The sequence below is a fragment of the Marmota monax genome, unplaced genomic scaffold (assembly GCF_021218885.2).
Source record: "Marmota monax isolate L192 unplaced genomic scaffold, Marmota_monax_Labrador192_F-V1.1 WCK01_AAM20220418_F8-fsc00180, whole genome shotgun sequence".
In the NCBI taxonomy this organism is placed as follows: Eukaryota; Metazoa; Chordata; class Mammalia; order Rodentia; family Sciuridae; genus Marmota; species Marmota monax.
In genome coordinates this window covers 3,375,555-3,390,828 of record NW_026693881.1, presented here as the reverse complement: position 1 = coordinate 3,390,828, position 15,274 = coordinate 3,375,555, and the positions used below count along the sequence as shown (strand labels likewise).

At 45.7% G+C, this 15,274-nt stretch overlaps 2 protein-coding genes across 3 annotated transcripts; both read left to right on the top strand.

The window, feature by feature from the left end:
* The first annotated feature begins 851 nt into the window (after nt 1-851).
* Nucleotides 852-1,247, top strand: LOC124105578 (skin secretory protein xP2-like). Its single transcript, XM_046462791.1, has one exon. The coding sequence runs from the start codon at nt 852-854 to the stop codon at nt 1,245-1,247; it is 396 nt and encodes a 131-aa protein (XP_046318747.1).
* Nucleotides 1,248-1,396: 149 nt separating this feature from the next.
* Prxl2c (peroxiredoxin like 2C) lies at nt 1,397-13,807 on the top strand. 2 transcript variants are annotated; one of them, XM_046462761.2, is made up of 6 exons: nt 1,397-1,735; nt 1,962-2,030; nt 3,969-4,022; nt 4,389-4,494; nt 10,242-10,373; nt 11,992-13,807. In XM_046462761.2, exons 1-6 carry the CDS (start codon nt 1,544-1,546, stop codon nt 12,117-12,119), a joined length of 681 nt encoding a protein of 226 aa, XP_046318717.1. In that variant the 5' UTR covers nt 1,397-1,543; the 3' UTR covers nt 12,120-13,807. The 2 variants fall into 2 exon arrangements, with proteins under 2 accessions (XP_046318717.1, XP_058441134.1); XM_058585151.1 differs by lacking the exon at nt 10,242-10,373 and having other exon boundaries at nt 1,411-1,735.
* Nucleotides 13,808-15,274: the final 1,467 nt, after the last annotated feature.

The following is a 15,274-nucleotide window of genomic DNA, read 5'->3' as shown; positions in this document are numbered from 1 at the left end:
CAACCCTTGTGCTCTAGGGGATAAAATGCTGGTTGTACCCAATCTGGGTGTCCCTGACCACCAGGTACCTGATCTTGCAAGATTGTTATTAAAGTAAATCCTCCCTTTTTGCTATACTTTGTGTCTCTTAGGCCATTCTCTGAGTTTGGACAGGAGAGTGCATTTCTCACAGAGGTTAATACAAAACAGATGCTGAGGGTGGGGTGTGCAGCTCACTGCTAGAGCACTTGCCCGGTGTGCAGGAGGCCCGGTTTCATCCCCAGTACCACAAAAAGCAGAAGTCTGATGCTCAACCATCAAACTCCATTGCCATCCATCACCACCCTTCACCTCAGTGGATCATCTCACCTGAGTGTATGGTAACTAGTCTTAGCAACCTTTTGAATAGAACACATGGACTCCTGAAATATGTTTCTAAAATAGATTTATCGTGCCCACTGTTTGAAAGCAGAGTTTTTCTAAAGTGACCAAAATGTTTCATATTTCAAGAGCTGTGGATGACAGATGAATAAGGAGTCAAAATCTCCCAAACTGTGGATAGGAGACATACGGTGATGGAGGAGACGCTAATGGCATAATCTAGCGGGTGGGTAACAGAGTCTTCACTGTGACATTTTTTCATAATGGAAATTTTTAATTGAGCCGTTCACGTAAGACGTCGTGTCTGAGTCACACCATATGTTAATGCGCCCCGCCAACAAAAAAAAGCACCTGCATTTAGGAGGGGTGGGTTAAAAACGGAACAGGACAATTTACTTGGCAATAGACACGATGGTCCTGCATAGGAAATCCCTCTTCACTTGCTCGGTAACGAGTTTTCCTGAATAAAACTAAAACGGATTCACACAGCTATGCACGCGGGGCCGTCCTACCAGGAAGAGCTCAGCCTGAAAACACGCTGGCTGCGGCACTCGGAGGAAAGAGACCGCAGCAGCTCGCCCGAATCCCGCGTGCGGGTCAGGCTCGGGCACGGCCCCGCCCTCCGCCCCGCCCCAGGCACGGCCCCGCCCTCCGCCCCGCCCCAGGCACGGCCCCGCCCTCCGCCCCGCCCCAGGCACGGCCCCGCCCTCCGCCCCGCCCCAGGCACGGCCCCCGCCCTGCCCAGCCCCGCCCTACTCGGGCATGGCCCCGCCCCCGCTCCCCGCCCCCCGCCCCCGCCCGGCTCAGGCAAGGCCCCGCTCAGTGCGCCCTCCACTACGCGACCTCATCCCAGTGAGCCGCGCTCCGCCTCGCTCCGCCCCTATTAGGCTCCGCCCCGTGTCTCGCCCCGCCCCTCTCGGACACTGTCCCCGTCTCTCAGGCACTGGCCCGCCTCTCGCCCCGCCCCCTCCACCCCGTGCGCCCTCCCCTACGCTACTTCAGTCCCGAGGGCCGCGTTCCGTCTCGCTCGGTCCCTGTCAGGCTCCGCCCCGTGCCCCGCCCCGTGCGTCCTTCCCCGCGGGTTCAGCCCGGAGTGCGGCGCTCTCCGGGTCCCTTCTACCCCGGTGCGCTGTGGCCCCGCATCGGGCTGGAGCGGACCCCGGGCTCTCGGACGCAGGTCCTGATGGCCGCGCCCGTTACTCAGCAGGTCAGCGGCGGCGCCGCCCCGTCCCCGAGCCCGGCGCTGGCCGGCCCTGAGAGCGGGCAGCCCCTGGCGCCCTCCGTGGCCGAGCTGCCCGTGCTGGACGCCACGGGGAAGAGGCTGCCCTTCGGCGCACTGTTCCGGGAGCGACGCGCCGTGGTGGTCTTCGTGCGGGTGAGCGCGGCGACCAAGAGGGGGTGGCTTCCGCAGGACCTGGCGCCTGCGAACGGGCCGGCCGGGCCTGGCCTTCCGGTGTCCGCCGCTCCGCAGCGAGGCCACTTCCCAGCCAGCGGCGGCGCAGCCAGGACATCCTGCCCCCCTGGAGCGCGGCATTTCCTACGGGCCCTCCAGGCCGCGGCGCCGCCTTGCTAACTCGCCCTGTTGCTGTGTTGGGTTTCAGCATTTCCTGTGTTACATCTGCAAAGAATACGTGGAGGACCTGGCTAAAGTCCCCGAGCGACTCCTACAAGTAAGTTTTCCGACAGTGGGTGGCAGAGTGTCCTGCCTCAGGACGGAGTGAGTGGCGCCTGTCGTTTATAACCGCCGGAGTGAAGTGTGGAGGGTGCATGACCTGCATCCCCAAATCTTGCATTTCCTCCCATTTCTCCAACCCCTCAAAAAGGGAGGAAAGAAGTTAGAGACGTTTTGTCCTGATTTATTGCAACTTGCTTGTAAACAGTGCTACCTAGTAATTACCTAGTAATGTGCCTAGTAAATGTTGAGTGATAATGCTCCAAATCAAGTGCTGGAAATTGGTTGTTTGTTTGTCTTTTGTTTTTGGTACTGAGGATTGAACCCAGGGGTGCTTAACCATTGAGCCTCATCCTCAGCCTTTTTTTTTTTTTTTGTATTTTATTTAGAGGCAAGGTTTCGCTGAGTTGTTAAGTGCCTCGCTAAGTTGCTGAGGCTGGCTTTGAACTCATGATCCTCCTGCCTCTGCCTCCTAAACCACTGGGATTACAGGCGTGTGCCACTGTGCCCAGCTGGAAATTGATATTGTTGTCCCTTTATTTGTGTTATGCCGCCAAATAGTTGTTACTTGTAGGAAAATTGTAATGTATCTTTTTTTTTTAAGAGAGAGAGGGAGAGAGAATTTTTTAATATTTATTTTTTTAGTTTTTGGTGGACACAACATCTTTATTTTATTTTTATGTGGTGCTGAGGGTCAAACCCAGCGCCCTGCGCATGCCAGGCGAGCCACATGTCCAGCCCCTGTAATGTATCTTACAGATGCCAATTTGTATTTGTTAATAGACTGCAAGTTTCACTACTCTGTTTTTCTTCAGGTATTACATAGGTTTGGTCCCAGGTAAGCTTTTTAAGTGAAGATATTAGATAGGCTTTGTAAAACTAAGGTCTGTTTTCAGTAGACCTTATCTATTGGAATGAAAAAATAAATAAAATTGCTCATTAAATAAGCCTGCTTGTGTGTTGTGGTTTTTAATTTTTTAATTATCTTTGTTTTTGCAGTACTTGGGATTAATCTACATCCCCATTGTATCTAGTGGCTTGGGAGGCAGGAGGATCACAAGTTCATAGCCAGCCTCTGCAATTTAGTGAGGCCCTGAGCAACTCAGCAAATTTTGAGACTAGTATTCTTAAGTTTTCCAGGCTGTCCTCAAAATTACAGTCCTCCTGCTTCCTCTACCTGAGTAGCTGGGATTATAGGCATGTGTCACCCATGCCTGAGGAATACATCATTTTGAAAATTTTTTTTTTAATTTTTCCTCTGCATGCCCTTTTATTCTCTCTCTCTCTCTTTCTCTCTCTCTCTCTCTCTCTCTCTCTCTCTCTCTCTCTGTGTGTGTGTGTGTGTGTGTGTGTGTGTGTTTCCCAAGAGCTGGGGATCCAACCCAGGCCTCACCCATTCTAGTCAGTACTCTGCCACTGAGCCACATCCCCAACTCACCTTTGTCCTTTTTTTAATTGGATACTTTGTTTTCTTGCTATTTAATTGTTTGAGCTTCTTATATTCTTTGGATTTGGGTTCCCTATTAGATACAGAGTTTATTGTTTCTCCCAAACCCTGGGCTTTCTCTTCACTCTAATTATTTCCTTTGCTGTGCAGAAGCTTTATAATACAACCTGCCTATGTTTGCTTTTGTTGCTTGTGTTTTGGGGTCATATCCAAGAAATCATTGCCCAATCTAATGTCATTGAGCTTTTCCCTGTTTTCTTCTAATACTTTTACAACTTTAGTCTTCCATTTAAGTCTTGGAATTTTTACTTAGCAAATGAATCATCTAAGTTGATCAGACATTTTAGAACAAGTTTCTTTATGTTGCACACAATCTTGCTGTTCCATTCTGCTAGAAGCCTATAGGTGGCATTAGAATGAAACAAAAGTGGGATTAGGGGAAGACTAGGAAACAATTCTGTTAACATGCACATTTTTTTTCTCCTAAAGGAAGCAAATGTCACCCTTATAGTGATTGGACAGTCATCCTACCATCATATTGAGGTAAATATCTACCAAATTGGGAAACTCAGAGATTAAATTTGTTTCAGGTTTAAGTGCTATACATCTGTACTTAGTGGCTTAGGAGGCAGGAGGATCATAAGTTCAAAGCCAGCCTCTGCAATTTAGTGAGGCCCTGAGCAACTCAGCAAAACCCTGTCTCTAAATAAAATATTTAAAAGGGCTAAGGCTATGACTCAGTGGTTAAGCACTCCTGGGTTTAGTCCCCAGTACCAAATAAAATAAAGTTTCAGTTGTAAAAATTATGTTAATAGAACAGTGAGTATAGGCTAAATTGGCTGAAGTTAGATTATCATTACTTTTTTTTCTCATTTTTTCTTATAAAAACTCCAACTATTCTCTCTTCAGCCTTTCTGCAAACTGACTGGGTATTCCCATGAAATCTATGTTGATCCTGAGAGAGAAATTTATAAAAGACTGGGAATGAAAAGAGGTGAAGAAATTGCCTCCTCAGGTAAGACAGCATGTTTCAAATAGAATAAGGCAGTGGTGTGTTTTCACATCTGTGTATATGTGCATAGGGAAGCAAATGGTAAATTCCTAAGTCAGGCTACTGCTTATGATTCTGGTAAATGATCCAGCTATCCCACACGGAAAGACTTGTTCTCTGAACGTAATGATGTTTTAGCTTTCTGTTGCTATGACAAAATTCCTGAGATAATCAACTTATCAGGAAGAATGGTCTACATTGGCTCGTGGTTTCAGAGGTTTTAGTCCGTGGTTGTTTGGCTTCATTGCTTTTGGACCTGTGCTGAGGTGGCACATCATGGCAGAGAGCATGCACTGGAGGAAACCTCTTCATCTCATGGCAGCCAGGAAGCAAAATAGAGGAAAGGGCCAGGATCCCCATGTCCCTTCAAGGGCACCGCCCGCCCTTCCCCTTGCTAATGATGTAACTTCCTTCCATGAAGACCCACCTTCTACTTTCTACCACCTCCCAACACCACAGGCTGGCAACCAAGCCTTCAGTACATGGGTCTTTGGGGGTCCCTTACAAACCTTGGAAAATGGCATGGAAGGATATTGGCAATGTACTTTTGAAAGAAAAGGCAGTTGCAGAACAGTATTTTCAATATGACTGCATTTTTGTAAAAGCAAAAATAATTTTCACAAACATAAAGATTTGGGTATGAAAGCATGCGTGTGTATGTGTGCATGATGAAAAAGGTTATAAGAAAGATTACAGCATTTTTGCCCCAAAAATGGAAGTGAAAAAATTGACTTTTAAAAAAATATTTTTTAGTTGGAGATGGACATAATACCTTTATTTATTTTTATGTGGTGCTAAGGATTGAATCCAGTGCCTCACATGTGCTAGGCGAGCGCTCTACCCCTGAGCCCCAGCCCAGAGAAAATTGACTTTTGTAATTTTTACAAGTGTGTTTTACTTTTGTAATTAAAAGAAAAACAGCATGAAGCTTACATATTTTCATATCTCAGCACCACACCTGGGACACTCCATGTCCTTGAACTGAAGAGAACTGCGGATCCTTTGAGACCCAGCACAGAGAGGTTCTTCATAGCTCTCCAGGTGGAGGAATTGCTTTCTTGGGTGCAACAGCCCCTGTCTCCACAGCTGCTCTTACTGCGCTGAGGAGCCAGGTGGCACTGTGCAGCTAGTTGAAGATTGTCATAGCTCCACATTCCCCACCTGACCACGATTCCTGGTGATTAATGGAGCTTAGTAATTGCAGTCAAAACCAGTGTGTGTGCTTTGGGTAGGAATAACTCAGTTTCTGAAATGCAGAATAAGGCAACTCATACTCAGAATCATGCGCCACAAATACTATTTTGAGCTCTTGTCTCTGACACCCACTGTGGTGGATGCTCCCTGGAGAACAGAGATGAATGAGCCCTGCCTTCCAGAGATTTCCATACTGCATAAGGGCTTGTGGTAGAGAAGTGTGTGCTGGGGGCCTGCCTCAGCATCACGAGAGGAAAGGGATCTAGACGGCTTCTCCCGGAGGGATGTCTCAGTGTCCCCTGAAGGAGCTGGCTGGTGGAGGGAGGGCGAGCAGGGTGCTCAGGACACAGATACATGTGCAGGTACACAGAGGCAGGACTGGAGAAGTGCAGGTCCCTGCCTCTGGCCGGACTCTCAGAGCCAGCTGGGGAATTGGTGTGAGCCAAGAGGTGGGTCGGGCTGATGCACAGTGATATGGAGTGACATTCCAAGGATTGTGGATCTGTTCTGAAAGAACTGGGGGAGTCGATCAAGTGTCGAAACAGCAAAGTGAGACAGACACATCCCAGTGTGGGGGAGGAACTGGAACCAGCCCAACCAGATCCAGTGATGTCAGTGAGAAGGTTCTCTTAATTAACTAGAGAGAAATGGGAGGCCTCCAGAGGAGATGGAGAGGTATGATGGACTTGAGAGCCATTCATGAGGTAGAATTGCCCTGATCCCTTTGCTGATATTTTACTTTTATTTTTTCTTAATTTTATTTATGTATTTATTTGTTTGTTTATTTATTTATTTATTTAGTACTGGGGATTGAACCCAGAGGCCCTAAACCACTGAGCCACATCCCCACACCTTATTTATATTTTATTACAGACAGGGTCTCACTGAGTTGCTTAGGACCTCACTAAGTTGCTGAGGCTCACAATCCTCCTGTCTTAAGCCTCCCGAGCCGTTATTTTGTATTTTTATTTCTACTTGTGGTACTGGGGACTAGCCCAGGGGCACTCTATCACTGAGCTATGTCCCTAGCCCTTTTCTGTATTTTATTTTGAGACGGGGTCTCCTTAAGCCCAGGCTGGCCTTGAATTTTTGATCCTTCTGCCTCAGCCTCCCCAGTAGCTGGAATTACAGGTGTGCACCACTATACCCAGCTCACCAGTGATTTTAAAGAAAGCAACCTAAGCTGGGCGTGGCGGTGCACACCTGTGGTCCCAGTCGCTGAGGAAGCTGAGGCAGGAGGGTCAAAGTTTAAGACTAGTCTCAGCAACTTGAGGAGATCCTATCTCAAAATAAAAAATTTAAAAGGTCTGGGGATAGAGAACCCTGGGTTCAATCCCCAGTGCTGCAAAAAGAAGAAGAGGACAGAAGAAAGAAGGGAAGAAACACAGACTTTATTAAAACTGATGATGAGCTAGTTTAAGCTTGAGCGCTTGATCTGACCTTCCCCCTGCCTCTGCCTCCCTCCCTCTGTCCTGCCCCCACCCCCAGCCCTGCAGTGGAGGAGATGGCAGTAGATCTGCCAGAAAGGGCAGACTGTGGCCCTTTCCTCCTGGCACACTATTTTCAGGTGCTGTGACAGAGTCTCAGCATGTGTAAGGTCTGCTTATCATTTAGCACTTTAGATATAAACTGTGAGTTTCACTTTAGTAGCACCTCATCCATTGCCACAATAAAGGTATGGAGTTGCAAAGAAAATAGGTGAATTCTAAACCAAATGCATGCTTCTAATTATGAGAAGGTGTGTTCAAATCTTTTAATGTGCTTTAACTTAAATATACTTTATATAATATGTATAGGTATAAAGCTTACACTGTAAATATTATATAAACCATTATATTATAGATTTTATGAAATTATATTGTATAATATGCATTTGGGGGGTACTAGGGATCAAATCTAAGGGTGCCCTACCACTGATCTACAGCCTTTTTTCGGGGTAGCTGGGTCTTGCTAAATTAGTTGCCCACACTGGCCTTGAATTTGGCCATTCTCCTGCCTCAGCCTGGGGAGCTACTGGGATTGCAGGGGTGCACCACTGTGCCTGGCACATGTTTTGCTTTATAGTGTTAAAGTACTGTCTTGACAAGCAGAAAATATTAGATTTTCACAAAATACTTTTTTAAAAGCTTGAACCTGTATAAAGTATAAAGCATAAATATCAGAATTGTCCTCACAGTAGTCTTATTTAAAAATTAAGGCACTTAAAATACATTATACAGTTATAATTTAGAGTTAACAGTACCCACTTTATAAAGACAAAGAATAAGAAAATAAGACCATTAAATTGTTTTAAATTGTTTTAAAGTCAAAAAACAAGAGTTTTACACATAAGAACTAAATTCAAACTAGCAAAATTAGATCATGCCTAATGGGAACGATTGTTCAGCTCTAGGCTTTGGCATCTCCTTTAATTGAATTTCTATCGACATAATATCTGGATTTCTGAACATTTATTTTAGATATAGAATCCTGTAAAACAAATTTGATGTTTTACTCATGTCTCTGAGTCAGCTCGCCTGTTCTTGTTTCGTGGTAAGATGAATGTCACAGTCACAATGTAAACATGGAAGAAATCAAAGAGCTGGAAGAAGCAGGGAAATAATATGAATCTGGAACTATCAGGAAGCCAGTGGGTCAAGAGCTGCATCATCAATGTGATATTATTCTGCATATATTTTGGTTTTCATCCACAGTTCCTGGCTCATAGCTGCCTTAAGGCAGGTCATAGGAACCAAAAATATACTCTAACCTCCCCGCCCAGTGCTGTGTTGGAGCTGGCCATAAAGAAGTTCTCTTTTCTGCCTGACCTGATAGTAGATCATGAGACCCCATTTGGAAAGGGGTCCTGCCCGGAAGGAAGGCTGCACAGAGTCCGGGAAGAATCTGGACAGGCCGTGCTGGCTTCCCCCACCGCCTGTCAGCACCAGATCCAGCCCTCTACAGAGTTGCCCGCTTCAGGTGTGTCCATGCAGTGAAGTCTCCATAAAAACTCGGGAGCTTCACGTGGCCACACACGTGCAGGTTTCTAGAGGGTAGGGTGTGCAGAGGCCCAGGAGGCTCTGTGCACCCTCCCCTGTACCCGCCCTGGCCATCTCTTCATCTGTGTCCCCTGTGGCATCTTTTATGATAAACTGGCAAGAGTCAGGACGCATCCCGACTCTTGTGTGAGCCACGCAAGCTCCTGAAGGAACCTGAGGAGGCCCGGGGAACCTTGGTTTGTAGCCAGGCAGTCACAGCTCAGGACAAACGTCGGGGACTGACTGGCATCTGAATTGGCGCCTGTCTCGGGACCTGCACCCTCGGCCTGGGGGACCTGATGCTGTCTCCTTCGGACAGTGACAGGGTTGCATTGCATTGGAGGACACCCCCGTCATTGGTGCAGGATGGCTCCCCTGGCGTGTGGGAGAAGCTCCGCCAGTGGGCAGCAGAAGTGGTCTGAGCTGTGAGAGGCCAGAGCAGAGCTGAGGTCAAGTCTGAGTTCGTTTTTCCTACTCAGTTGTCAGTGAAAAGCTAAAGGCGAGACGTAAAAGAGACACCAGGAAAATCAGTTGTGGGAGTAGTACAGGGGCTCCGTGGGGAGAGGGACGTCAGTGGGAGCAGAAGCAGACCCCCGACGGGGGAGGAAGAGCGGAGGGCAGCTGCCTCTGCCTCTCTGGGCCTCTCTAGGCCTGACGCTGCAGGCTGTCCCCTGTTTGAACTCTGAGGCGGGGCATTCCCATCCAGGCCCTGGGGCCAGCCCTTCCCAGGTCCTGCTCTGTCCTTGCCCCCAAGCCTCACCCCAGGGAGAGGACGTGGAAGCCGCCTCTGGCCTTCTCTGGAGCCCGGGCCCCTGGCGAGCTTCTCACTCACTGGTTAGAACAGAGTCCCACGCCGCACGCACCCAGCTGTGAGGACGCTGGACAGTGTAGGTCAGCTACAGCCCAGTGAGAGGAAACGGCTCTTTGACCGACATTTAACCACCGGGCCACAGCGTGCCCAGAACAGGGCCGGAGCAGCCACTAGTGGGTGAGACTGAAGAGCAGAGTGGGAGTCGGTGGCAGCGCTGCCGCTGAGAACTCCTCCCTGTTGCCTGCTGGGGTCAGACACTGCTCCGGGCTCTCCCCTGAGCGCAGTCCAGCCTGAGGCTGACAGGCTTCTGTGGCAGAAAGGGACCTGGGTCTGTCTGTCATCACTTCTTTGAGAGCAGATGTTCTCACCAAGGACATTATCCCCTTGCTAAGGGGGCATTTGGCATTTTCTGGAGACACAGTTGGTTGTTGCAGCTTGGCAAACAGTGCCGAGAGCGCGTGCCGGGTGTCAAAAGCTGCTGAGCACCCAGCCCCACGCGGACAAAGGATCATCTGGGCCAGAATGTCAATACTGAAACCGTTCTTTGAAGAAAAGGAAAAAGGACAAATGAAATACGAAGTGAGATGTGACATAAGAAAGCGAATGTCTTGTAGAAATGCCAGCATCGTCTCCTTAACATTTAATGGCGTGTGTAATGACCGCATCTAAAGACACTCTTAACGTTCCAGGACAGAGCCCCCACGTCAAGTCAAATCTGCTCTCAGGAAGCCTTCGGAGCCTGTGGCGGGCAGTGACTGGCCCTCTTTTTGACTTCCAAGGAGACCCAGCCCAGCAAGGCGGGACCCTCATTGTAGGTCCAGGTGAGCATGAAAGCCCAGATCCAGCCGTGTGCACTTCCTGTGCCTCTTACATGTCCCAAGGCCACCTGTTTTCTCTGTAAAGCAGACAGCATATAAAAGCGGGCACCTGGACCTCACTCAGGATGCCGTACTCTCACGGGGCATCTTTTGTTTTCAGAGGCTTCTGTTCTTTGGCATCTGTGTGTTTGATGAGTGTGCCTGTCATTCCACGCCCCAGGGACTGCAGGGCTCGGGACAGGGGAAGCCAGCTGTGAGATGCTGATTTGTTTATGGCTATTTCACGCTTTAAAAAGCTCAGCAGAGGCCAGGAGTGTAGCTCAATGAGAGCATGTGCTTAGCGTGTGTTCAGCACCCACCGCAAAAGAAAAGAAATAGCTCATTGGAGGTGAATGTTTCTGAACAGGAGGAAATCCTTAACACTTTCTGTCAGTGAAAAACTCTGTCTAGTCATTTATAGCTAACGAAACTGCAGGACTTGCAGTGTTCGAAAGCAATTCTGTGCAGGGCAGCTCATTCAGTAAGAGCTACCATAAGCCGGGCACGGTGGCACCTGGTGTGCACGCCTAATAATCCCAGCGGCCTGGGAGGCTGAGCAGGAGAATCACAAGTTCAAAGCCAGCCTTAGCAACGTAGGAACGCCCTAAGCAACTTGGTGAGACCCTATCTCAAAATAAACGGGGCTGGGGATGTGGCTCAGTGGTTAATTGCCCCTGGGTTCAGTCCCCAGTACCATAAATAGATAAATAACATAGCCATCATAAGTCACAGACTTTTAATGACTTTATTTTTTTAAATACTTTTTAGTTGTCAATGGACCTTTATTTTATTTATTTATATGCGGTGCTGAGTTTTGAGTCCAAGAATCAAAATGAACAGAACCTAGACTATAACTTGCAGCTTACTTGAGCAGATAATTAACACAAGGTCTTTTTTTTTTTTTTTTTTTTTCCGGTACCAGGGATTGAATCCAGGAGCACTTTACCACTGAGCCACATCCTTAGCCCCTTTATTTTTTATTCTGAGACAGGGTCTTGTTAAGTTGCTAAGGACCTCCTTAAGTTGCTGAGCTGGCTTTGAACTTAAGATCCTCCTGCCTTAGCCTCCCGAGTTGATGGGATGTCAGGCGTGTACCAGTGCACCCAGCTTGTAACAGATGGCCTTAATGCCTTATTTTTAAACCTGTTTTGGGCTTTGTTTATAAAACAGATAGCCTACTAATCATTATTTGGGCATGGATTTTTAGAAGTGAATTGTTTCATTATTACATATATTTAAGAAACAGATGTGATTTTCCAGCTTGGTATCTATGTTCAGTATTCTGCCTGTGTGACAGGACATTTTATTTAATTATATTCAATAAAACCTAATAGGTTATAATTAAAGAATCTTTCTCCTTGGATCTCATAAAACCACTCTTATTTAACCATAATTCTTGTCCTGCTTTATTGCTATAATTAAAAAGTATTATGGCATTGTACAGAGAATATAATGTACTCTAGGTGATTAATTTTCCCCTTTGGACTAATTAAAAGTTGAAGCCCTTTCTTGATTCTAGTAAGAAATAAAATAAATAATAGTTAACATGCAAACCTCAGCTTTTGTTCTTATTTTCTTCTAGGTAACAACATCCATTTTATGCACCGTGATAGGAATAGGTTGGATCATAAACCCATAAACTCTGTCTTACAGCTTGTAGGAGTTCCGCATGTGAACTTCACAAGCAGACCTTCCATCATCCACGTGTGACTTGCCAGTGGTCCTTGGGAACCTGACCTTCAGTGCCAGCATGCAGCACCTTGTGCTTTCTGGGGCTGGCCCCTCCCAGCCTCTGAGGGAGGATGAGAGCAGATTCCTTCCATTTGGATCCAGGTTGAGGCTTCAGTTGTCAAAAATGTGATACATAGTTTAAATTTTGTAGCTTTTTATAGCTTTTTAAAAAATAACGGAGTCAGTCTACTTTGGGCTGTGGAGAGCAGCTCAGCAGCAGAGCACTTGCTTCCCAGGAACAAGGCCCAGGGTTTACCCAGCACTTCAAAAATAAAAATAAAAATACATGCATACATACTTGTAAGTATACAGGAGAAAACTTTAAAAGTTATAGAACTCTCATGCACAAGGCCCTGGGTTCAATTCCCGGCACCACACACACCGCCCCCCCCCCCAAAAAAAAAAATCATAAAATTAGGAACACATTTGCTAAAATTAAATAACGTGGTCAGTTGTTCAATAAAAGATGGTTTCAGCAATTAAAACATATAAAGGAAATGGAAAATAACTCCACCATTTTATTCAATAAAAAAAGCAGGATATCAAATTCTGTAAGCAATATAACCACTTTTTTTATATGTATATGTTTATATTTTGGTATGCTTAGGGAAAAAAACAGAGGAGAATTGCCAGTATTGTAAGATCACAGTTATTTTTGTCTTTTTCAAGCTTCTCTTTATTTTCCAGCCGTTCTCTAAAGAGCATGATTGACCTTTTCCTTTTCTTTTTTCCTTTCTTTTTTCTTTCCTTTCTTTTTTTTTTCTTCTTATTTTTTTGACAAAGATCTTTAAACACTGGAGGACAGATACCTCCTCAGAGGTGCAGATTACGAGGCTGAGGCCCGCTGGCTTCCATCCTGTTAGTGCTCTGCCCGGGCACAGACCACGCCCCTGACACCCAGCCACATCAGCCGCCTGTTGCACTAGGGTTTTTTGGTGGGAAAAAAGAAGTGAAGGAGAAAAATGTTTTAGGGTCTTTGGATTTTTTGTTTGTTCGTTTTTAACATGGAGCTGGGGATCAAGCCCAGGGCCTCACACATGAGAGGCAAGTGCTCTGCCACTGAGCTATATACCCGCAGCCCATTTAAGATATTTAATTCATGTATTTAAAATGTGGTCAGGGCTGGTGACATAGCTCTGTGGTAGGCACTGGCCTTGCAGGCATGAGGCTCTGGGTTCAATCCCTGGGACTACACTAAAATACATATATAGAGAGATATATATACACACACATATATTATATGTGTTATATACATGTGTTTATATATATATATGTAAAAGTATGCTTTTTGAAATTTTAAGAATGTGTGAATTTTTAAAACTTTATAACAAATGTACACCATGGTTTGGTTGTACATTCCTAGACAACTACTATTTCTTACCCCCTATTGCTCTTATTTAGAGAACTATGTCATCTTTTATTTTTCTAGAATCTTAATATTTTGGGGGGGAAGCAACCGAGAAATACTGATGAAAAATAGTTACATAAAAATAATGGTAATTAGCAAGTATAAAACCACTTTGAACTTATAATACTTTTATATAACATGAAATTACAAAAAAATCTATATTTAATGAACCCAAATATTTGTATTTTCACATCTGTATACTTGAGCGGTCATGTTTTAATCAGTTAAAATGAAGTTTCTCATAAAATTTGAAAATAGACTTTTTCGTGCTATTTTTAATACTAAAGAGTGGTAATTCAGAGCCCTTTGACAATATCAAACTTAAAAATGCTGGATCATAAGCTTACAAGAAAATCTACGTAGTCATACATGTACACCACATCTTTCTAAGGTAAATAAGTATCCTTTATGTGGCTTCAGGCAGGTAGTTACATTAATAGAGTTCAGGGGTAAATTGCCCACCCAAACAAATGTGTTTTATGTAAAATCACCACTGGGTGTGGTGCCATGTTCACATATACTTGGGAGTTTGAGGCATGAGGACCACTTGAGCCCAGGAGGTGGAGACCAGCCTAAGCAACAGAGCAACTCCCCACCTCTTAAAAATGTGTGTGTGTGTGTGTGTGTGCACACGCGCGAATGCACGCACACAGGTTTATGTTAACAAAACTACATATAACACATGCTGTGAACTATATAAGCATCGTCCACATCTAGTCATAATACTGGACTCAAAATTCTGAACAACCTCCCTGTGATATGTGCATAGATATACTGGATAAGAGGATAATACCATAACATTTTGTGGTGTTGATTCTTTGCCAGGTCAAATCCAGGTGTTTTGTGTACACTGGGTAGCATTGGTATGATTTTATTATCATCAGTATTCCCATTTTACAAAGAAACATCCTTTTTTAAGTTGAGCTTACAATAAAGTGAAGAAGCTTCCACCGAGGCCAAAAGCATTCTCAGAAATGAGACTGATGACCACGTTTGACACCGTGGACTGCCCTGAGGAGCTGGGATTCGTCCAAGAAACCGAGCAGGCTGTTTCTTGGCCTTCTCCAATGCCTGGCACAGCAGAGTTAAAACTATGACTCCTGATTCAAGGACAGCCTACAACTGTGCCTGAGACCTGAGACAAGGGCTGCAGCCTTGTAAGAATACCATCAAATCCATCCCTAGGCCGAGGAACCCAGTGAGGAAATTTGTTGTAAAGAATCTATGATGAACTTCTAGGGAAACAAGACTCAGTGAAATGAGAGTGTAAGTTTAATTTTTAAAAATCGTGATGCCTGTAATTCCAGCTAACTTTGGAGGCTGAAGCTGAGAGTCAGTAAGCCCACAAATTTGAAAGCAGCCCTGGGCAACAACCATTCAGACCCCCATCTCAGAAAGCAAAACAAAACAAAAGAATTGGTCTGGGGTGTAGCTCAGTGACAGAGCAGATGCAGGTCTGAGGCCCTAGTTCTGTCCCCAGAGCTGAAAAAACAGTGTTCCAGAAGATAATTTAAGACACAGCTGCGAACAGTACTCATCATGCTCTAAAGGATGACTTTCATTTAAAGTGTTAAGATAATTTCATTCACTTTTCAACTTCCACTTCCTCATGCACGTATTTAAAATGAAGTAGTGCTGTTCATGTGGTGGCCCTGTTAGCAGAAACACTGGGAACAGTTCAGGGATGCCAGGCTTAGATTGTATTATCAGATGCTTTAAATAGATA

What these genes read in the sequence shown, in the direction of transcription:
- Prxl2c (XM_046462761.2), top strand. Translation starts at nt 1,544, where the DNA reads ATGGCCGCGCCCGTTACTCAGCAGGTCAGCGGCGGCGCCGCCCCGTCC. An exon ending in CATCCTACCATCATATTGAG is followed by an intron (nt 4,023 to 4,388) that starts GTAAATATCTAC and finishes TTCTCTCTTCAG; the next exon opens with CCTTTCTGCAAACTGACTGG. An exon ending in TGAAGAAATTGCCTCCTCAG is followed by an intron (nt 4,495 to 10,241) that starts GTAAGACAGCAT and finishes TTAACGTTCCAG; the next exon opens with GACAGAGCCCCCACGTCAAG.
- LOC124105578 (XM_046462791.1), top strand. Translation starts at nt 852, where the DNA reads ATGCACGCGGGGCCGTCCTACCAGGAAGAGCTCAGCCTGAAAACACGC.